Source organism: Alexandromys fortis, unplaced genomic scaffold (assembly GCF_014885135.2).
Source record: "Alexandromys fortis isolate MF-2015 unplaced genomic scaffold, M_Fortis_MF-2015_v1.1 scaffold_382, whole genome shotgun sequence".
Classification (NCBI taxonomy): domain Eukaryota; kingdom Metazoa; phylum Chordata; class Mammalia; order Rodentia; family Cricetidae; genus Alexandromys; species Alexandromys fortis.
In genome coordinates, this window is record NW_026068256.1 from 181059 (window position 1) to 203540 (window position 22482).

At 48.0% G+C, this 22482-nt stretch overlaps 1 protein-coding gene across 1 annotated transcript; it reads right to left on the reverse strand.

The window, feature by feature from the left end:
* Window positions 1-3333: 3333 nt before the first annotated feature.
* Window positions 3334-14497, reverse strand: Unc119b (unc-119 lipid binding chaperone B). The gene is made up of 5 exons (XM_050131560.1): window positions 14213-14497; window positions 11266-11379; window positions 7743-7854; window positions 7443-7615; window positions 3334-6241 (listed from the first exon to the last, which is right to left on the reverse strand). Exons 1-5 carry the CDS (start codon window positions 14454-14456, stop codon window positions 6129-6131), a joined length of 756 nt encoding a protein of 251 aa, XP_049987517.1. The 5' UTR covers window positions 14457-14497; the 3' UTR covers window positions 3334-6128.
* Window positions 14498-22482: the final 7985 nt, after the last annotated feature.

The following is a 22482-nucleotide window of genomic DNA, read 5'->3' on the forward strand; positions in this document are numbered from 1 at the left end:
CTGTAATTCTGACGACTCCTGAGGCTAAGGCAGGAGGACTACAAGTTCCAAGTTTCCCTGGGTTACAAAGTAAATTCAAGGCCAGCTTGGGCAACTTTGTGGTATCTGGCTTCAAAATAAAGAAGTATAAAGAGGGCTGGGGACACAGCTCAATGGTAGCGCTCTTGCCTAGAGACTTAAGGCACCGGGGATCAGCATTAGGGAGAGAAGAAGAGAGTTAGTCCCTGCCCCTGCCCACCCTGCATCTAGAAAACAATAAACTGGCAAAGGTGGTGGTTTGGGTTAGAAATGTCCCCATTTGGGCCGGGCATGGTGGCGCACACCTTTAATCCCAGCACTCGGGGAGCAGAGGTAGGTGGGTCTCTGTGAGCTTGAGGCCAGCCTCATCTACAGAGAGAGCTCCAAGACAGGCTTGGAAACACTCTCAGGAAGAAAAAAGAGAAGAAGAAGATTCCCAATTTCTCCCCCTCCCCTGCAAAGTCTGGAGCTGCGTTAAAAAGGAAAAAGAAAAAAGTCTTTCAAATAATGTGTCAAATGACTGTTACTAGTCAATAGGCTGAGGCCAGTCAGTCATCTTCCCTACCTTGCCACCAGCCCTGGTGGAAGGCAGAAAGTGGGTGACAAAGAGAGAGAGATACTAGGGCCTGAGAGATGGTGCAGTTTGTAAAGTGTTTTACGTGCAAGCATGACTTCAGTCTGGAACCCATTAGACCTGGGTGCAGCGATGCCGATGCCGCAGTAGGGGAATGAGGGAGCTCCTAGCTCGGTAAGAAAACCTGCCTGAGCCGGGTGGTGCTGGCTCTAATCCCGCACTCGGGAGGCAGAGGCAGGGGGATCTCTGTGAGGTCGAGGCTAGCCTGGTCTACAAGAGCTAGTTCCAGGACAGCCAGGGCTACACAGAAAAACCCTGTCTCAAAATATATATAATATATAATAAAAGGAAGGAAACAAACTTATCCTAGGCCTACATGATGGCTCATGATGGCCACCAGGTCTGATATGACCTGAGTCCGATCCCCAGAACCCACACTGGTGGAAAAAAACAGACTTTCACAAGTTGTTCTGTTCACCTGACTTCCACCCACACTCAGAAGCATGTATGCACGGGCACACACAGATAACAATTTAAAAAAAAAAAACAGAAAAAAGAAAGTCATGTTTTACAACAGAGGCCAATAATTATGCCAGAAACCATCTAAAATAAATGTCCTTTTGTTACTGGGAAGGCGCCTAGCTATTCTAACACTAAACTGTACCCCAACCTCAGGCTCAAGTTGTACATAGCTCTAAGATATATTGGTTTATTGAGACAGGGTTTCTCTGTGTAGTCCTGGCTGTCCTGGAATTCTTTGTAGATCAGGCTAGCCTTGAACTCACAAAGATCTGCCTGCCTCTGCCTTCCAAGTGCTGGGATTAAAGACATGTGTCAGCACTGCCAGGCTAAGATTCATATTTTTAATTGTTAAGTGGTCTATGTGGAGTCTGCACACATGAGTTCAGATGCCCTAGGAAACTGGAGACTCTGATCCCCTCCAGGGAGTTACAGGTAGCTGTGAGTGTCGAGATCTGAACTTGGGTCCTCTTCAAGAGCAGCACACATGCCTAACTGCTGAGCCTTCTCTCCAACCACTGCAAATGTTTTGGTTAAAAGTGTACACATTTTTTAGGAGAGACAGAATTAGATTGCCAGGAGGACCAGGGCAAGGGAAGAACTGGTTATAAACCCATAGGAGCCAAGGGATGTTCAGAGCGGGTGATGTCATGTTCTGCACAGTGGCTGTGGTGGGGATAAGGTTGTGTATGTCAAAATGTCTGGGTTTTTTGGTTTGGGGTCTTTTTTCTTCCATGATGGGGCTTGGATCCAGGTCAAGTACTGTATTACTGAGCTATATAACCCAGACCAAACTGTACTTTTGAATTCAGTTATTTTCTAAGACAGGATCTTGCTATGTACCCAGGTGGCCTTTGAACTGGGTGCTGGTGTTACAGGTAGGTACTTGATATTCATGGCTCTAACGTGCACTCACTTTGTAATTTTGTTTTTGAGATTTCTCTGTGAAGCCCCGGCTGTTCTTGAACTCTCTCTGTAGACTAGGCTGACCTCAAACACACAGAGATCTGACTGCCTCTGCCTTCCAAGTGCTGGGATTAAAAGCGTGCACCACCACCTCTGGACTTTGTACTTATTTTTGAAAGAATTAATGCATATATGTGTCTTCATGAATTCATGTGTACTGTGTCTATCCAAGTACCTGTGGAGGCCAGAGGCTGTCAGATCCCCTGCAAGTGGAGTTCTAGGTGGTTGCAAGAAACCTGCGGTGGGTGCGGGGAATCAAATCCAGATCTGATTCCTCGGTAAGAACAGTAAGCACATCTCTCCAGCCCCAAACTGGACTTCTGTTTTGTTTTTGAGATGTCTGATTATATTGCCTTGGCTGGCCTGGAACTCAATAGTAAACTCAGCTGACCTCAGAGATCCACCTGCCTCTGCCCCCCCCACGACCTCCCAGAGCTAGAGTCAAGGCGTGTCTACACCACGTTGAGCTCAGAAGTGCACTCGTGTAAATGAGGTCATTTTACTGTCACTTACACTTTACTAACCCTGCCTCCAGGGCTGGACCCAGCTCAGTGCAGTGTACACAAAGCACCAGGTTTGATACCCAGTACCTCCAAAACCTGAAGAAAAACCACGAACTTAGGCTTTTAAAAAAAAACTTGAGGGGGAGGGAAATGGGAGGCGGTGGCAGGGAGGAGGCAGAAATCTTTAATAAATAAATTTGAAAGATAAAAAAACTTGTATGGGTGTATGTGGGTGCTTTCCCTGTATATGTGTATCACATGTGTGCCCAGTGCCCTTAGAAGGTGGCGTCAAAGTCCCCAGAACAGGAGTTAAGGACGATGGTGAGTGTGGTGCTGGAGATAGAAACCAGGTCCTCTGGGAGAGCAGCCAGCACCCATCCCTCCATTCCCCATCCTGATCCTCCAGCACCCATTCCTCCATCCCCCATCCTGATCCTCCAGCACCCATCCCTCCATTCCCCATCCTGATCCTCCAGCCCCCATCCCTCCATTCCCCATCCTGATCCTCCAGCACCCATCCTGATCCTCCAGCACCCATGCCTCCATCCTCATCTTCCATCTTTTCATCCCATCAGGTAAATGTTCTGCTCAAAGTCCCTGAGTAAAACATATAGCAGAAAAGTCTGGTGAAGCCTAATTCTGTTCCTCAATTAGAAAGGAGGGACACTAAAAACAACAGAAATGCAAGAGCTGAAGAAAGAAACTGGAAGCCACCACCGCTGTGGCCCAATCAGGAGGCAGACAGAGCAGACATATTGTGAAAATCTTTATTACTGTCTCTTATGGTAAAATAACATCTTATACAAATAAAGTCACTTGGTTTGTTCTGGAATGAGGATCTTGGGTGAAGGGGAAGGAGGACAGAGGTGTTTCTCACATTCTGTGAGAAATAGATTTACAGGGAAAACAGATTTTCACAACTTTGATGACATCACATGATCCTCTGTGAAACAAGGTGGGGGGCACCTCTCCCCACCCCACTCCCTGTGGCTATGATGCTCTGGACATGGAATGTGGACATTTTCAGAATCTGAGTCTATGGTCAGTCCCAGATGCTGTAACAGGAAATACCCAAGGCCTGGAGAAGCTTCAGAAAGTCTGTGCAAGACAGCGCGGAGCTAACTGGAGACAACAGTTGATCTCAGTCTCAGGTACTGGCCATCTTTACTCCTATGCTTATGGTTTAGAACAAAATAAAAGCAGATCGAGGGCAGATTAGCCCCAAAGCAGAGGACAGGGACGTAGAACAAGCAATGTCCTGCCTCATAGCAGAAAGGAAGTGTTCTGCCTGGTTACTGTGGTGAGGTCCTCCTAGGAGAAGCCTTCTGCTCAGACTTCCGCTCTTGACACAGGACACGGCCTCCTCACACTGGAGTCCTGTTTCTCTCCTGCTGCATCCCAGGAACCACTATGGATGGTTGGATTCCTGAACAACATGACTTCTGACTCGGCTTCTGCGCATTACTACAAAGTATGAATTCCAGTTCACATAGGTCACATACAAAAGGCAGAATTTCGAACTCATTGAAAACAGCAAGACACTTCCCTAAGAAGCCAGACACAGACCACTGGCCTTCAGCAGCAATGGAGGACCAGTTCATCCTGCCAACAACGACCAAGCCCTGGCCTCAGCGTGGTCTTCAATGTGACCAGGACTAACTGGAAGGGGGATGCAGTCCTGTTCAAGCCAGTATGCCCGGCTCCTCCATCCTCTGGGGCCCTCCAAGCAAAAGCAAGAACTGCAGGCAAGAAACAGTATGCCAGAATACAGGAACAGCCCAGGCTGGGCTCCACTGAGCAAACACCATGCAGCTCCAAGAAGCTCATCCTAGGTAGTATTTATTTAAATACTGGAAACCAAATCTCTCCTCATCAGACTGTAACAGAGCCAGGAGGAACCTTGCCAAGAGCATCAGAGGGGACACCTAGGGAAAGGTACAGAGACCGCTCGTGTCTGCATGCGGGTAGGAGAGAAAGATGGACAGCAGCTCCCCTGCAGTGCATGGGCAGAGGCACTAAGGCACCTGGATCTGGAGGATTCCAGCTCTGAGATTCTAGAATGGTAGGAGGTGCCCGCCCAGAGGGCACCCGGGCTTTCCCGTCTCAGGGGGTGAACCCAGTGCAGCATGGAGGGTAAACAGACTTCCTCATTCTGGAAACTTCCAGCATATGGCATGTTAGTTGCTGGCCAGATGTAGAACACAGGACCAAAATCCAAGGCTACTAATGCTCTAGAAGCCAAACACAGAGACACAAGGGCAAAGTGTGCCCTTTTCTCAGAGAGCACTCTGGGAGCCTGCTCTCATCACAGGTGATGTCATAGCTCAGGGACACTTCTGTACCTCTGCTCCTTACTACTGACACTTCCACCAACGCTATGGACCTGAGCCACAGCACAGTCCTAAAGCTCCAACCTGGGGAGCCAAAGAGGTGCGAGTCAGAAAGGATCTGAGGTCACCTTAGGCCTATGACAAGTGCAGGAAGCTAAGGACACAGTGCTCTGGCAGGCAGCCTCAGCCTACGCTGCCCTTTCCAATACTCAGACACCCAGCAGCCTGAAGCAGGCATCAGAATTCGCACTACGTAAGACCATCCGCCAGATGGTTCCAGAACAACTTCAGTAGAAAGGCAGGCAAGAAAACACTCCTAAGCAGTAATGTTTCTCTAAAGCACCAGCCGGGCTGCAACTAAGCCTTTCCCACCGTGAGCCAGCTTAGCCTGGGAGCCAATCCATGTTAGCAGAGATCCACCCGTATCGCAGGTGCTAGCACACCAACACTGTGTAAGAACTCCCCAAAGAAGTCTGAGAACAAAGAGCCCAGAGCACGACCACCCTGCACTGACATCAAGAGACACTACGTTCCGTGAACAAAACTGACGTGGTCTGCTGCAGGAAAAGTCATGGCCAGGGGGCAGAGCAGGCTCATGTGGCCGGCCTCCAGAGTAAGGAAAGGCAGGCACCACCATGGTCTCCCCCAGGACTGGCTGTGGGTCCCTCAAGGCAGGTAAGTAGTATCCTCAAAACCTTGTCTTTCAGTCTGGCATCACCTCCAACCCAGTGCCTCAGCCCTGGTCTCTGCCCTCCCTCGCTATAAGTCTCTTCCAGTCAGCTTCAGACTGTGTAGGCTGAGGGCAGACTGCTCCAATGCAATACCGTGGGAGGAGGAAACAAGCTCTTTCAGCTGCCCACAGCACCCAGGAAGCTGCAGGTTGGCTCAGCCTAAGCCTTCTCACTAACACAGCTGTGCCTAGATAGTCGGGCTTGTCGGGACAACCAGTGCATAGCGAAGACTACACAGAAATAAACACTTTTATCTGGATCCCAGGAACCTTATCCTAATCTTTTACTTCACTATAATACCTCTGCAAACTAGGGGGCAGGGGAAAACATACAAGAAACTGCTGGCCGGCACTTCCTTGGAGCACAAGCCACCACCCCAGTTGCAGCTTCCTGGACCAGGTTCAAAGGGTGTTGACAAGCAGTAGCTGCAATTCCCCCATATGCCTCGTGGTGGCAGCAAAGGACCTTCCCTGTCCACTGGTGGCGGTTACTGGCCTCCGTTATAGGCATAGTCAGCCTTGTTGTGCATTATCAGCTTGTTGTCGACAAAGTAGAAGCTGTCCGAGCGCGTCTCATATGGGTTTTCGATCATCAGACGAACTGCAAGTCGGGAAAGGGAAGAAGAAGCAGAGCATGTGAATGTGTCCCGCAACTAGGTATAAAAAACTCAGCATCCCTCCAAAATTGACAAACCAGCACTTTGGAAAGTTTGACTGTTCTGTGAAGATAATGAGGTAAACAAATGAAGCCAGGGAGACAAGAGGGCTCCTGATGGAACCCGAGGTCCACTTCAATACAGGATGCATCAACTCTTTAGCATCCCTAGCCTGAGTCTTCCTGCCAGTATCCCTTGGTGCTCTGGCCTGCTGCCCACCTCTAGACGTTCCAGTAGAAAGCCCTGGTCGGGCCTCTCTATACTGGCTTCTCTGGGTTCTTTTGTTTGTGGAGACAGGATCACACTGTGCCGATTATCTGGCCTTGAACTCAGAGATCTACCCTGCTTCTGTCATCCCAAGTGCTGGGGGTAAGGGGAAGCGTCACCATGCCCAAACTACTTTTTTTTTTAATTTTTAAAATTTATTTATTTTATGTGTATTGTTTTGGCTTCATATATGTACCACATGGGTGCTATACTTTCAGAGGCCAGAAGAGAGCACCAGATGCCTGGAACTGGCATTAAAGAGACTAGTGAGCTGCCGCCTTGTAGGTACTGGGCCTCTGGAAGAGTAGCCAGTGCTCTTATTTATCTCTCAAGCCCTCCTACTTCTTCTAGGACCCTGAAAGTCAAAGGTATGCATCCAGAGGAATACTGGGGAGGCTGCTCTCTGGAGAGGGCTCTGATTGCAATTATAGTTGCCTCTTGTCGGCTCTGATTTAACTCTTTGGTCTATTTGGCTTCACAGATTAATCTATCCTTGCAAGAATCTGCATAGTCTAGGCCACTCAAGCCAGAGTGAGATGTTACAAAGCCCCGCCCATATCTCAGCAAACTCTTCTCTGGTAGTGTTGCTGTGCGAGTAGAGTGGCCACCCCAGAGTATGCGGTCTTTAAGGACGGAGACTTTGAGGGAAAAGGTCATACTGCATCAGCGCCGAAAGGCAAGTGGCTGTCCTATCTACTCAGGGCCCGGAGGGCCTGAGTCCCACAGGAGCAGTCAGAGCAGGAAACACAAGAGTGAGGTCAAATGACACCAAGCCACCACTTTCCTCCCCTGCAAAGGAGGACGTTGGACCAGATGGGTCTCAAGGCTCTCTCCTGGCAGACTCAGTCTCCAGCACTCAACAGAGTGAAAGATACATACTGACATCCTCAGAGAGCTGCGGGAACTCATAGATGTGTTCACATGTGTTTCTACTGCTGGGGATGCAGAAGCCAAAATCAAAGTCAAAGTTTTTCAGCAAACGCTCCCGGAAGTAGTGCCGTTCAATCATCCGGAAGTTTGACACAGGTCTGTCCCCCACTGTAAACTCTACCCTGTAAAACAAATCGCTATTAGCCTGACTTCGCTTCCTCCTTCCTCTGAAGCCAACTCAAGCCCACTGAGCACATTCCTCCCCAGAACAAGCACAACGTTCTGCCCTCATAAAATAACAGCACTCACGTGGCACCAACTGTCCGGAGGCGGAGAAAGGCTGGTGTGAACTGATAGCGAACAAAACGCCCAACACTGATATCCACGTCGACACTCTCCTCCTCGGCATCCTGCTCTTGCTCTGAAAGAACACAGGGCCTTGCCTTAGCATCCACCATACACACGGCACAACTGCACACCAGCTACCACAGCCCTTCTGCCACACACCAACCGTACCAGGCCTCACAGGGGCCCTGCAGGGTGAAGCCACTTGTTTCTATTTCATGGACAAGGGAATGAGTCCAAAAGGCTGTTGTGCCTAATGTAGTTAACAAAGGCAGCAAGTTCTGAGTGCTCCACCTGCCGCAGCCTGTTCTTTTTTGGGGGAAAGGAGGTTTCTAGACAGGATTTCTCTGTGTAACTTTGAAGCCTGTCCTGGAATTCACTTTGTAGACCAGGCTGGCCTCGAACTCACAGAGATCCGCCTGCCTCTGCCTCCCAAGTGCTAGGACTAAAGGTGTGCGCCACCACTGCCTGGCCGTGAGCCTGCTCTTAAACAATGCTACTTGTTTACATCATTGAGGAGTGGGTATATCCTGGGGTAAAACCAGAAATCCAGCTGGACACAGAGGCTCTGCTGTAACCCTATCATATTGACCAGGTCTTCTTTTACCACTAACCAGGAGAGTAAGGTCACAGAGGTTTAACAGGTCCCCATGTCCTTTCAAACAATACAAACACTTGTGAAAGGCAGGCACTGGAAGTAACTGTGATTTCAATAGACACCAACCTATACCCTGTCTATTCTAGGTCACTCCAGGTCCAGTTCTCTGCCTGCCTAGAAAAGGGTGGAAGCAGTTGACCAGGAACAACATGTGGACTGGCATGGGGTCAAGCTTGCCTCTGCTCTCACCTACTGTTGAGTCCAGAGGAAAGATCTTAACTGTGGTCATATAAACACAGAGGGAATTTTCTACTGTCTGCGACCATGGGCTTCTTTAGCACCAAATGTCTCTGCCTGTGACATCCCCGGAGCACTGGCCTACCCTGATTTGGGGCTTATACCTAGAGGCTAATGACCTGGATCCACTGGTATGATTCCAACTCTTCAGAAAACGCCTTGCAGGAGGGCACTACTCTGGCGTGGGTGTGTCTGGAGTCAAGCAGGTGCCTTAAAAGCAGAGCTGGGAAGGATGGAGACCAGACACCTTGCAGCACCTGCTGCAGGTTTTCGGAGGCTTCAGTACCTCAGTCAGGACTGGATTATGATGGCAGAAACACAAGGCAAGGCTGAGCCAGGGCTCAGAAATCAACCTAAGACTTTGTTAGAACAGTCTGTCTGTCTGTCTGTCTCAGTGCTGGAGACCTGAAGCTGGGGCCTTCCGCTGACCAAGTACTCTGCTCCTGAGAGACAGCCCCAGCTCGGGAAAGTTTTCTTGATTTCTCTTAGATCCCAAGGCCTACCTTCCTAGAGCTGCAGGTTTATGCTGAGGAGCAAATCAAATGAGAACTTTGCAAAATAAGTTTCATTAGAGATCACAGGAGAGGGGTCAAGGAGATGTCTGCTCAGCCAGTATTTGGAGACCTGAGTTCCAGCCCTGTGACCCACACGGTGGGAGGAGTGAACCAGTTCTCATAACTGTCCTCTGACCTATTTATTTCTGTCCACCACACGCGCGCGCACACCATTCTCTCTCTCTCCCTCTCTCTCTCTCTCTCTCTCTCTCACACACACACACACACCATTCTCACACACGTGCACACACGCACACACACACCATTCTCACACACACGGAAACAATAAAAACTAAGCCAGAACAGAAGCCTCTACTACAATCTCGGCGCTGAGACGCAGAGGTGCAGAAGGACAGCTCAAGGCCGTCTTCACTTAAATAGTGAATTTGAGGCTAGCTCTAGCTACATGAGATTATGTCTCAAAACAAAACCAAACAATAAAAACACACAGAGCAAAAGTAAAAAAAGCGGTTCTCGCACCAAAGAGCATGGTCGCTGGGTTCTTGGACTCATCTTTTGTTACCCATAGCCAGAGAGAAATGCTATCTTGGAGTCTGTTGTATACTTAAGAATAATCTTTTATTTTAAAAAACAAAACAAAGCAAAAACAAACAAACAAAATCACCACTGTGCTGGCAAGCTGGCTCAGCAGTTAGTGTTCTTGCAGAGGACTCAAGTTCAGCTCCCAGCAACTCTGTCTGTAGCTCACTGCTGCATGAAACTACAGTTCCAGGGGCTCCAACACCCTCTTCTGACCTCCAGAGGAACTGTACTCATGCGCACAAACCCCCAAGGACACACACCTAAGTTCTTTTTTTTTTAAAATATTTATTTATTTATTATGTATACAATATTCTGTCTGTGTGTATGACTGCAGGCCAGAAGAGGGCACCAGACCTCATTACAGATGGTTGTGAGCCACCTTGTGGTTGCTGGGAATTGAACTCAGGACCTTTGGAAGAGCAGGCAATGCTTTTAACCTCTAAGCCATCTCTCCAGCCCCCCCCCACATAAGTTCTTTTTAAACCTTTAGAAGAAAAATGAAAAACAGAACAAAACTGCTAAGCCAGAGGCCAGGTGATGGTGGCACTCGCCTTTAATTCCAGCACTTGGGAGGCAGAGGCAGGTGGATCTCCGTGAGTTTGAGGTCAGCTTGGTCTACAAAGCAAGTTGCAAGACAGCCAGGGCTGTTATACAGAGCAAAGCTGTCTTGAAAACAAAACAAAAAGCCCCAAAACTGCTAAGCTAGGACTTGGTAGGGAGTCTAAAGCACTATTAAAGGCAAGCGAGCTCCTGAGTAAGGCTGCAAGACTCGGGAGAGGGGCTCTCCTCAGTGCCATCTGGCTGCAGGGATTGATTCTGCCGCTGCAGGCAGTGTGAATCACTCAACAAGGATCTTATGGATGGACGTGTAAATTCTGGGTCTTGGTAAAAAGTGATTGAGCCACTCAGAGTGTCATGACAAGGCAATGTACTGAAGAAACTGGACAGTGCCACCACACTATAAATGTCAGCTTCCTGTACTGGCTGTAATGACATGAGCCTGTATCCCTAGTACACACTGGGAGGGTGCATGTCAGGAGTTCAAGGTACCCTCAGCTACAGAACAAGTTCTGGGCCAACCTGGGCTACATATGAACGTGTCCTCAAAAACAAAAACTGGCCAGTCAAATAGCTCAGGTGTAAAGGAGCTTGCCATGCAAATCTGGCACCCTGAATCCAACTCCTGGAACCCCATAATTGTGAAGACAGAGAAAAGTTATTCTCTGACCTCCATGTATATATACTGACACATGTAGCCACACACTTATAAAGACATACCAAAAATAAATAAAAATTAAAACAACAACAAAAAAAAATCAGCCTTTTAACAAAGTTCCAAACTATTGCAACAGGCAGGAGAGGCCACAGGAAGTGATCTCAGTCATGGAAAGAGGAAACAGTGGGGTCCAGAACACATGTGTTGGCACACAAACACTGGCCTTTCTAAAGACCTTCCCTTCCCCAGGTGGGCAACGCCCACAATACCCAGGCCTACCTGAGATGCAAGGCTTGGCAATCTCAAAGAGCACCGTCCCTGTCTCCAGATCTCGAATTTTGAAGCGGGTAAAGTCAATACTGTAGACATTGTCTTCAGGTTTGCATAGGTAATCTGAAAAGGAGAGACAATGCTATTAAGTGATCTTCCAATATCCATTTCATTCCCTGGTTGTGAAGCAAATATGTTCTTTCTTCTCTGATGTAATTCACTGAGAATGTTCCCCCAAACATTCTCTTTTTGCTTTTTATTTTTCAAGATTTATTTTTATTTTCTATGTATGATGTAAGCACCACAACTGTGCAGTGTTGGGAGAGGTCAGAGGAGGGCGCCAGATCCCCTGTAATCATAGTTACAGGCAGCTGTAAAATGCCAAATGCATAGGGAACTAAGCCCAAGTCCCCTGGTTAAGAGCTCTCAACCACTAAGCCATCTATCTCTCAATGTCCATACACTCTCTTTTAAAATTTGTTTAACTTTTATTCTTACTTATGTGTCTTAGTTCTATTGCTGTGAAGAGACACCATGACCAAGCCAACTCTAATGAAAACAATCATTTATTTATCCAGGAGCTGGCTTACAGTTTCAGAGGCTTAGCTCCCTCCACAGTGGGAGCATGGCAGCACCCTGGCACCAGAGCAATAGCTGAGCGCTACATCCTGATGTGTGGGCAGCACACAGAGAAATGCTGGACCACCCCAGTGACCCGCTTCTGCCAACAAGACCACCCCTCCCAATTCTTCTAATCCTTCAAACAGCGCCACTCCCTAGTGATGAAGCATTCAAATACATGAGCCTATGGAAGCCATTCTTATTCAAACCACCACAATGTGTATGGGTGTATCAGATGGACACAGTGTCTGCAGAGGCCAGAAGATGGCCTAGGACTGGAGTTATATGCAGTTGTGAGCCATCATGTGGGTGCTGGTAATTAAGCCCAGGGCCTCGGGTGAGCAATCAGTACTCTTAACCAGTCCCCCCGCCAAACATTCTCTTGTATTATCAAAATTAGAAACTTGAAGAACGAAACGGGAAGAGGTAGAGCGAGATGGCTGAGAGACACATCATATACATGTATGAAGTTGCCAAAGAAAAAAGATTATTAAAAAAACATTTAACATATACTAACTAATAAGTAATACAGGGGTGGTTTGCCACCTGTATCAGAAAACAGATCAACAAACTTTTCTGGAAAAGGCCAGGTTACAAATACTCAGCCATACAGTGTGACTTAACTATTCAACTCTCACTGTAACCCAAAGGCCTATGGACAGGAACTGAATGAGCAACACTACAAACTATTGGTACACATGGAAGCCAAGTTTGATAATCACATGTAACAAGAGTTAACATCTACTTCAAGCATTTAAAAGGTTAAAGTCATGCTTAGTTTGTGGCTTCACTAAAGCATGCATACATTCTCAGGGCAGCAGGAGAAAATGCCAAACCAGCACCAACAACAACCCGACCAGCTAGTCAAAACTGCACATCACAGAATGCTGTTGCCTTGTCTGATGATCCCCACGGCATCTTCTCCAGCTTGCACTATCTGAGCATGCTTGTCTGTGTAGCTGCTTCATGCTTGACAAGCGGGTAGTGAGATAGCAAACTTGGGAGCTATCGTAACTCCACTGTGGCGTGGGTTCTGAGTCTTTAGGAGGCGCTCAATAGATAACAAACAGAACAGAAGAATTACAGAGTGACAAAACCCACAGGTCACTAAGCTCTGTCAGTGGAGGCCTGAGTGCTGTTAGCAAGTCTACTGGGCCAAGCACTTGGCGTGCTAACTCACCCTTGATGTCAGAAGCCCTCAAGGCCAACAGGATGTTAGGGTCTGGTGCTAACCAGTTCTGTACTTTCAAATCCTCAAATGAAAACCGAGAACGGAGACAGCTTTTCACTGTTCCAACTATCTACAGCTGCATTCAGACAGGCAAACAAGAGTCCCAACCCGGTGTTGGGAAACTGGGCCATCAAAACATACAAAATCCAGTCAAAACTATTTTAGGAGAAGCGGGTTTCCTTGTGCACAGGCTGAACCAGTAGTAGCCACTTTCCCTCAAACCCCCTTTTCCCAGTCGCCAGAGCTATTACCACCAAGCTGGACAACATACACCTCACAGCCCCGGGGCTGAGTGAAGAGATCCTGGACACTCTGGCGTGCCTCAGGGAAGAGGGGTTAAGAAGGGGTGGGAGTGGGGGGTGGGGTAAGGAGGACAAGTCAAAGCTAACCAGGTGACTGCAAACTCCTGGGGTAAAATAATAGCAAGGAAAGAAAACGGTGTCAGGCCCGGGCAGTTTCCAAAAGACAGAGATCATCAGGGAACTGACACGTATTTCTTCCCACCCTTCCTTACACCGCTAAAAAGACGGTACAAAAAAAAAAAATCACATTTCTGAAACCCTGACACATGTAAATTCACTAGGAAAAAATGTCAAGTGCAAGATCCGCATTCCAGCTTGTACATACACTGAAACTTTAAACTTCTTTTTTTTTTTTTGGTGGCACAGCTTTTTAAGTCTGCCAGAATGCGACGGCCACGTGTTTGACGGAAGGAAGCACCAGCCCACCTGTACACAAAGGGGCACCGCTGGGCTCCCAACCCGAGGGGACCACAGCCCGGCCGAGTGGGGGAGGGGCTGTCAGGAGCCGGAGCCCAGCCCGAGCCCGGGGAAAGGCGGAGTCGGCAGGTAGGGGCTCAGGCCCCGGGGACTGCGGAAGCTGAGGACGGGTGAGCAGGGCGGACAGGAACCCGGCTGGCTAAGGGCTGGGGTCCCGGGAGGACAGGGGCCAGGCCCAGATGCGGCTGGACTCTGAAGCCCTTGCCCGCCGTGTCTGGGAGAGAGGCCGACAGAAGCGCGGTCCCCAGCGCCGCCACACGGCCCGGCCTGCCACGGCTCCGGCCCGGCGCCCACGGAGGGCGCGGTCGGCACGCCCGCCACTCACTCTCGGTGACCCGGTTGAGGCGCAGGACGTGCTCAGGGCGGATGGTGTCCAGCGCCAGCAGCTCCTGCTCCGTGACCGCAGCGCCGGTGCCGTCGTCGGCCGAGTGTGGGGGCGCCTGCCGCCGCGCCTTCAGCCGGTTCAGAACGCCGCCTCCCGCCTTCTTCTTCTCCTCCTTGCCAGCCACCAGCCCGCCGGGCCCAGGTGCCGGCCCCGCCGTCGCAGCCTTCGGGTTCGACCCGCTCATCGCTCCACCGCCAAGATGGCCGCCACCTCTCAGGGCGCCGTAACTATGGAGAGCGGGGGCGGGGCTTGGGGCGGGACCTGGGCGCCTGGGGGCGGGGCCTGTGCGGAGCCGCTACCAGGCCCAACTTTGGTCCAATCAGGTGTAATAGGGCTGGGCTGAGACCCGAGGACCTACCCGCTGTCAGGTCTTTACGGTCACCCGTGATATTTTAACTGTATCCTTACAAAGTTAGTAAATAAAAATAAAAGCGAAATATATTCTTAGTCAAATGAACTTTGTAATATAAAGTGTGGACAGACATTTTGAGAAAATGTTACTGGACTGTAAGTTCAAACTCCTTGCTGCGCAAAGATAAACTTCAATTAGATTGCTGTCTCTGGAGGTGGCTGCTCTTCCAGAGGACTCAGGTTCGATTCCCAGCACCGACAGGCCTGTTCGCAACACAGAGGTCTGTGGTTCCTATTCCAGAAGATTTGACACCCACTCACACAAGTGCTGTACAGATCATGCGGGTGAACGCTCATAACTATAAAATAAATTCTAAATTTAAATTTTAAAATGTAGATTGCTAGTGCTAGACCCTGATATGTCAGCCACTGGGCTAAGACATTTGCCTAAGCGAGCTTCTGGAAATACAAAGACAGTAATAGGATCTGCCAAGCTGTTCAGAAATGGTTGACTGAGAGAAAGTTAGTTCTCTGGAACCCTCCACGGAGGAGCTCCCACTTCACCAGGGAAGACGTAAGCTCACAGGTTATTCTGTGAGCCTTCTTGGGCGTTGGGTTAAGTGGCAAGGAGCAAAAAGATTCTACTCACTCCTGTTGAGGTTTTAGCAAGGGAACAAGAAGTCACAGAAGGTTTCACAGAGGTGACAGTGGTACCAAGCAGATTGAAGGAAATGCTGTGCTCTTCTACCACAAATGGCTCCCCTCAGGGTTCTGTGTGTGTGCACGAGCGTGCGCGTGTGTGTCTGTGTGAATGTGCGTGTGTGTATATGAGTGTGTATGTATTTGTGTGCGTGTATGTCTGTATGTGTGTGTGTTTGTGTGTATGCATGTCTGTGTGTGAATGTGCGTGTGTGTGTATGTGTTTGTGTGTATGTGTGTGCATGTGTATGTGAGTGTGTATGTGTATTTGTGTGTGTGCGTTTGTGTGCATGTGTGTATGTGTATTTGTATGCATGCATGTGTGTATGTGTCTATGTGTATGTGAGTGTGTGTATGTTTGTGTGCATGCACAGAGGTGTGGTGCCTGCAGACATTGAAGGACAACTCTGTGGAGTCCCTTCTCTTCCTGTACCTTGTAAACCGGTCCTGGGGATTGAACTTGGGTCTGCATGCAGGCCTGGTCACCTCTGTCCCGATGTTAGACCAGTGTGATATCCAAGCCTCCAGACATAACTTACAGCAGGTCTTACAGAACCATCTCGCCAGACACAGGGTTTGGGAGTGGCTGTTAGGCCTTGTTCCTTTATAAATGCCACGCTGTCCATCAGCGTTGCTTACCAAACCTTGCTCAGGGAGATTTTAATATGCAAAGGGAATTCAAAGTTTTTCCTTTTCCAACAACTCTTAAAGACTTGTTTATTTGTTTGTTTTGTGTATATGAGTGCTCTATCTGCATATATTCCTGTATGCCATAAAGTACATTTCTTTAATGAGCTATATGAGGGCTGGAGAGATGGCTCAGCGGTTAAGAGCACTCACTGTCTTTCCAGAGGTTCTGAGTTCAATTCCCAGAAACCACATGGTGGAAAAACCATCTGTAATGAGATTTGCTGCCCTCTTCTGGCATGCAAGCATACATGCAGACAGAACACAGTGTATAACAAATAAATAAAATCCTTCTTAAAAAGGAATGTACTTGATCTATATTCACCAGTCTCTAACATCACAAAGATTCCCAAGCGCGAGCCAGCAGGGCACACAGTCCCTCCCGCTTCTGTGCACTGGGAAGCACATGAATATGTACAATGGGAAGGAAAGGTCTGCAGGTCCATTGGAATGTTAGCCTTTGGGGCTGGAGAGATGGCTCAGTGGTTAAGAGCACTGACATCCTGAGTTCAATTCCCAGCAACCACTTGGTGGCTCACAACCATCTGTTAATGAGATCTGGCGCCCTCTTCTGGCATGGAGGTGTACAAGCAGGAGAAACATATACAAAATAAGTAAATAAATCTTTTAAAATAAAACAAGATAAAATTACATGTAACAACAGTTTGAAGAAGGAAGGTAGAGAATTTATGCATTAAATGGGACCTGGACTCCCTTTGACTCCCAGCTCAGTGCTCTGAGACTCGCCAGCCACTGTAAGAGGTGTGGCTGTGGCTGTTCCCAGGGCTGTATCCCACAGTAGCCTGGCAGTCGGCTTCAACTCAGGCCAGGCAGGTGGGGCCTAGAGCTGGCCAACCAAGGAAAGCTAGGCAGCACAGGGCTTTCCTCTACAGATGGGGAGCAATCCTCCTCCTGCTGCTTCCCTAAGGATGGCTTCCCTCAAATGGGCAAGCCCTGGCTGGATAGCAGGCACACCTTGTGGTCTGGGACCAAAGACTAGCAATTACCCTGGTATCCAAGACATTTCACTCCCAAGCTGAGAGTTAGCTTTTTTTCTGATGAATTTTCGAAATTCATTATTTATATCCTACCTGTTCCCCAAAGAAGATTTCTAGCACATTCCAAAGCCATAAGGTACATGACTGGTGAATACAGTTTTACATAGCTTTGCAGAGGGGAAGCATGTGTTATTGACCCAGTAATTCCTGAAATGAGTATGTGGGGCTTTGAATGATAATGTCCCCCATAGGCTCATAGATCTCAATACTTGGTTCCTAGTAGATAGAACTGTTTGGGAAGGATTGAGAGGCTCGGCCTTAGAGATGTGTTACTGCGCGCTAGTGGGGGGAGGGGAGCGGGGGGGGGGCATTGAGGTTTAAAAAGCCCATGTCAGGTCGTTAACTCTCAGCATGTGCTAAGATGTGAGCTCTTAGCTACATCTCCAATGCCACTGCTTGTGTGCTGCCGTGTTCTCTGCCATGATGGTCAGAGACTCTAACCCTCCAAGACTGTAAATTCCTTTTTGTTTTTTTGCAACAGGGTTTCTCTGTGTAGCTTTGGCTGTCCTGGAACTCACTCTGTAGACCAGGCTGGCCTCGAACTCAGAGACTTGCATGCCTCCACCTCCCAATTAAAGGTGTACATCACCACCACCCAGCAGTCATGAGATTCTGTCATGGCAAAAGAAAAGGAACTAAGAGGGTTCTCAAGAAACACTTGCACATATGATGTGCACTGCAATTTGTACTGGTAAAAAAAAAATGAGCCCTCAATGTTCACTGTTCAGTGGGTGGGTGGTAAAACACACTACTATTTTATCATAGCTACTGTGCAGCCCTTCAGATTGAAGACTCCTGCACTAACTCTCTCTACACACAGACTCTCTAAGACATATTTAGAGAAAAAAACAAGGTGCAGAAAGGTGTGCATGTCTACATTTGTTTAGTACATTATGTTGGGCTGGCAAGATAACTCAGTGGGTAAAGACAACTGCTAAACCTGACGACCTGAGACCAATAGGAAGAAGGAGCCCTCTCCTGTATGTTGTCCTCTGACTACTCCACACATGCCAAAAGTGTGTGTGAGTGCACACACACGATGTGATTAAAAATTTAAAATGCCATATGCATACATTTGTAAATACATATCAAATAAACATACAAATCAAACAGTCACCTGTGTTTTTCTGCAGAAATTAGAGGGACAGAGACAGACATTATTTGCTGGGGGTCAGGTGCTGAAGAGAGAGGGGGTGGTAAATTGTTTGCCAACACTATCTGTTTGTGAGGCCTTGGCTCTATCACTAGCACTACTAAAAGTTCCATTTTTTAAATGTTCATCTGTGTATCACTGTGTGAAGGCCAGGGGCCGATGGCAGCTGTCTTCCTCAATCTTGCTTCACCTTATTTTCTGAGTCAGGGTCTTCACTGACTCAGCATTTCAGCTCCACTAGCTGGCAGCAGCCTCCCCTCCCCTCCCCTCCCCCCCCCCCCCCCCCCCCCCCCCCCCCCCCCCCCCCCCCCCCCCCCCCCCCCCCCCCCCCCCCCCCCCCCACCAGCACACTGGCCTGCTCCACCAGCACCACTGCGCCTCACTTTCTACAGGGTTCTGGGGATCCTGTGCTTCCTCGGTGAACCCTTCACCCACGGGGCCGCCTCCTCAGGCCACGCATTACATATTCTTAAATCACTAAGTCTTAGAAGGTTACTTTCAGCCAGGTGTGGTGCAATACACCTTTAATCCCAGCACTCAGGATGCAGAGGCAGATGGAAAAGGAAAAAAAAAAGTTTACTTTCTTTTTAATTTTTTAAATTTTTTTTTGTATGTAGATATTTGCCTGTGTGTTTGTGTGCCACTTGCATGTCTGGTGCCCAGAGAGAAACCAGATCCCATGGAACTAGAGCTACAGACAGCTGTGAGCTGCCATACGGGTGCTGGGGACTGTGCCCTCTGGAAGGGCAGCAAGCACTCTTAACCTCTGAGTTATCTCCCCAGTCAAGGTAACCTTTTTTTTTTTTCCAAGGCAGAGGTTTTTTTTGGTTTTTGTTTTCTTTTCTTTTGTAGCCTCAGCTGTGTTCTCAAACTTGTTCTGTAGACCAGGCTGACCTTGAACTCAGAGGTCTTCCTGTGCCTGCCAGCCACCTGCAAGCTGGGGTTAAAGATGTCCTTCACCACCGCTGGCCCAAGGTCACTTTTTTTTCTTTCTTTATTTATTTAATGTACACTAGTGTTTTGCCTGCATATACTCTGTGTGAGGGTATCGGATCCCCTAGAACTAGAATTACAGACAGTTGTGAGCTGCCATGTGGGTGCTGGGAATTGAACCCAGGTCCTCTGGAAGAGCAGCATCTAATGCTCTTAAACCACTGAGCCATCTCTCCAGCCCAAGGTTACTTTTTTATGGTGAAAAAGAATATATTTTCCTGTACTTTGGAGGCAGAGGCAGGATTGCTGAGAATTTGAGGCTAGCCATAGTTAATATGGTGAGTTCCAGGTTAGCCTGGACTCAGAATATAACTCTCAACAAAACAAAACACACACACCACACATACACATCTCCACGGGACCATACCTTTTATGGTTTAAAAATTATATTAGTATGCTGGGCAGGAGTGGTACACGCCTTTAATCCCAGCACTCGGGAGGCAGAGGCAGGTAGATCTCAAAGTTCGAGACTGGTCTGGTCTACAGAGTGAGTTCCAGAACAAACAGGGCTACACAGAGAAACCATCTTGAAAAACAAAAAACAAAGAAAATTGTGTGTGCCCATATGCATAGACATCTCACAGCATGTACATATGTGTAGTTATGTCACAGCATGCACATATATGTGAACATCCCACAACATGCACATATGTGTGTTATGTGTGGACATCCCATAGCATGCACATATGTGTAGATGTTCCACAGCATGCACATATGTGTGGATATCCCACAGCATGTACATACACGTCGATATCTCACAGCTTGCACATACGTGTGAACATCCCACAGCATGCACATGCGTGACCATCCCACAGCATGCACATATGTGTGTTGACATCTCACAGCATGCACATGTTGACATCTCACAGCATGCACATGTATGAACATCCCACAGCATGCACATGTATGAACATCCCACAGCATGCACATACGTGTGGACATCCCACAGCATGCACATACGTGTGGACATCCCACAGCATGCACATAGAAACCAAAAGACAGGTAGGGAGAAATTTGTTTCTCTCTTATCCTGTGAGTTCCCAGGGAAAGTTTTCAGACTTGAAAATATTGGCATTTCACGTGTATTTTAATAAATAAAATCAACCTGAAGGTCAGAAAAGCAGAATAGCCAGTCACTGGCTCTTACTTCGGCCTCAGTCCAAAAATGGCAATCCCGCCTCCAGGAATCTCAGAATGAGACTGTGTGAAAGCTGTCTTCTCCTGTTTTATAATCCTCTCTAGTTCTGGGAGTAAAGGCATGGACTACTACCGCCTGGTTTCTATGGCAAGCTAGTGTGTCTACTAGGATTAAAGGTGTCGTGGCTGCCTGGTCTGTAAAGCTGGCCAGTGTGGCTGTTTTACTTTCCTCATCCTCAGGCAGGTTTTGTTGATTATGGCAAGCACCTTTATCACAGCATTAAAGTAAAGGTTTGGGGTGGGCAATTGAGAGGTGAGGGCAGGAAGATCACAAGTTCAAGGCCAGCCTAGGCTATACAGCTAAATTTATGTCTCAAATAACTGTAAAGTCCAGGTCTTAGAAGCAGTTATAGCAGCTGTGGGACTTCTGGGTAGGTCATTCCTCCATTCCTCCCCTGAATCTGAGTCCACAGTTGTCAGGCAATGTAGACCAGGCTGACTTTGAACTTTGAATTTAGAGATCCATCCACTTGCCTCTGCCTCCTAAGTGCTGGGATTAAAGGCTTGAGCACTCAACTTCTGACAATTTTTAGTACAAGGCCTGAGCCAAAGTGGGGGGGGGGTACTTTTTGCTACTACTGCATATGGCTAAGAAAAAACAAAATTAAGACTCTTAGTATTGCCAACTCTAGAGCCTTCATGTTCCGCCCCTTTTGTCTCGACTCCTCTTTGTTGCTACAAGAAACTTTCCAGTGTTAGAATATTAACTCTCCCTCTATGGAGGATGGGGTGGGGGTGAGGTGTGTTAAGTATGGAGGAAGGTCTGATACACAGGCTCCAGCCAACCGGGAGCCTGATTTCCTAAGTAAGATTAATATCTAGACCCACAGAGTGGTCCAACCCAACAGTGGCACTTGGCCCAAGATCTTCTGTCAGACAATTTCCCTCCCTGTTAAGTCCCTAGAGCGGTGTTTTTTCAGGTCCCATCCCCATTTGGCAGGTCACTCCTGTTACAGCACTTAAATAGTAACATCTCTGAATTATTTACCTCTGAATTAGTGAGAACCCTCCCTACCTTTGAGTAGGCTCAGCCAGAGTCTCCATGGGCCCTGGGAACAGACTCCATCAACACTATCATTATTCTTAGAGCAGGGTACCGAATTCTGCCATTGAGAGGATAACCCAGCAGGCAGGACAAACTCCTCCTTAGCCACACAAAGCCAGAAACTTCCATTTCTGTTAGGAGAAACGGAAGGCATTCTAGGGAAATGTAAGGCAGTGGAGAGTGATCATGAAGGACTAGGCATGGTTGCCACACTTTTAATCCCAGCACTCAGGAAACAGAGGCAGGCAGAGGTCAGTCTGGTCTCAGTTAGCCAGGGTACATGGTGAGACCTGATATAAAAGTAAATAAAACAATCAAGAGTCCTGTTCGTTTTTGTTTGTGTTTGGCATTGTGTCCAGCTCATTTGAAAGGCTCACTTGGGGATCCAGCTATAATTAGTATAACCCAAAAAAAAGAGTATGGACATTGATGGTAGATAAGACTGGGTCTAAGCCACAGCTTGACCATCTACCCAGCCTGAGGCAAATTACTGACATTTTGAGTGCCTTGTACTACAGCTGTAAAACATAGCTGCCAAGTTTTAGTAAGGGGAAAGGATAACAACAACAACAAAAAAAAACCCTTCCAATATTCTGGTCTTCCACCTGCAAGAGAAATACCCTTTAGCTTCACTTGTAGGTCAACTCCCAATAGAGGGACAAGGAGTAAACACAGCTGAAGGACTGGGTATTGCAGTCAGATTCAAACAAAACACACTAACTTGATTTTTCCTGAAGTGCACTGCTGGTTGAGGCAGTCAGGCTAAGAATTATTATTATGTAGTGGGAGTGGGGAAGCATGTGCAGGTCTATGTTTGGAGGTCAGATGACAACCTGTGGGAACACTGCTTTTCTCCTTCCCCATGCAGGCTCCAGGATCTGAGTCGAGCCATTCAGCTTGGTGGCAAGGGCTTTTACTTGCTGAAACATCTGCCAGCCCCAGCCCAAGAATATCCTTCCCTTAATCTTCCTTGGTCTCCCTTTCCTTTCCCCATATTACCTTCTATTATTATTTGGGGGATACGTTT

Excerpts from the sequence above, each read along its gene's own strand:
- Unc119b (XM_050131560.1), bottom strand. The coding sequence starts at position 14,456 with ATGAGCGGGTCGAACCCGAAGGCTGCGACGGCGGGGCCGGCACCTGGG. Across the intron at positions 7,616-7,742 it reads CTCCGGACAGTTGGTGCCAC|GGTAGAGTTTACAGTGGGGG; the intron begins GTGAGTGCTGTT and ends TTTGTTTTACAG. Across the intron at positions 6,242-7,442 it reads GCAGCTCTCTGAGGATGTCA|TTCGTCTGATGATCGAAAAC; the intron begins GTATGTATCTTT and ends CCCGACTTGCAG.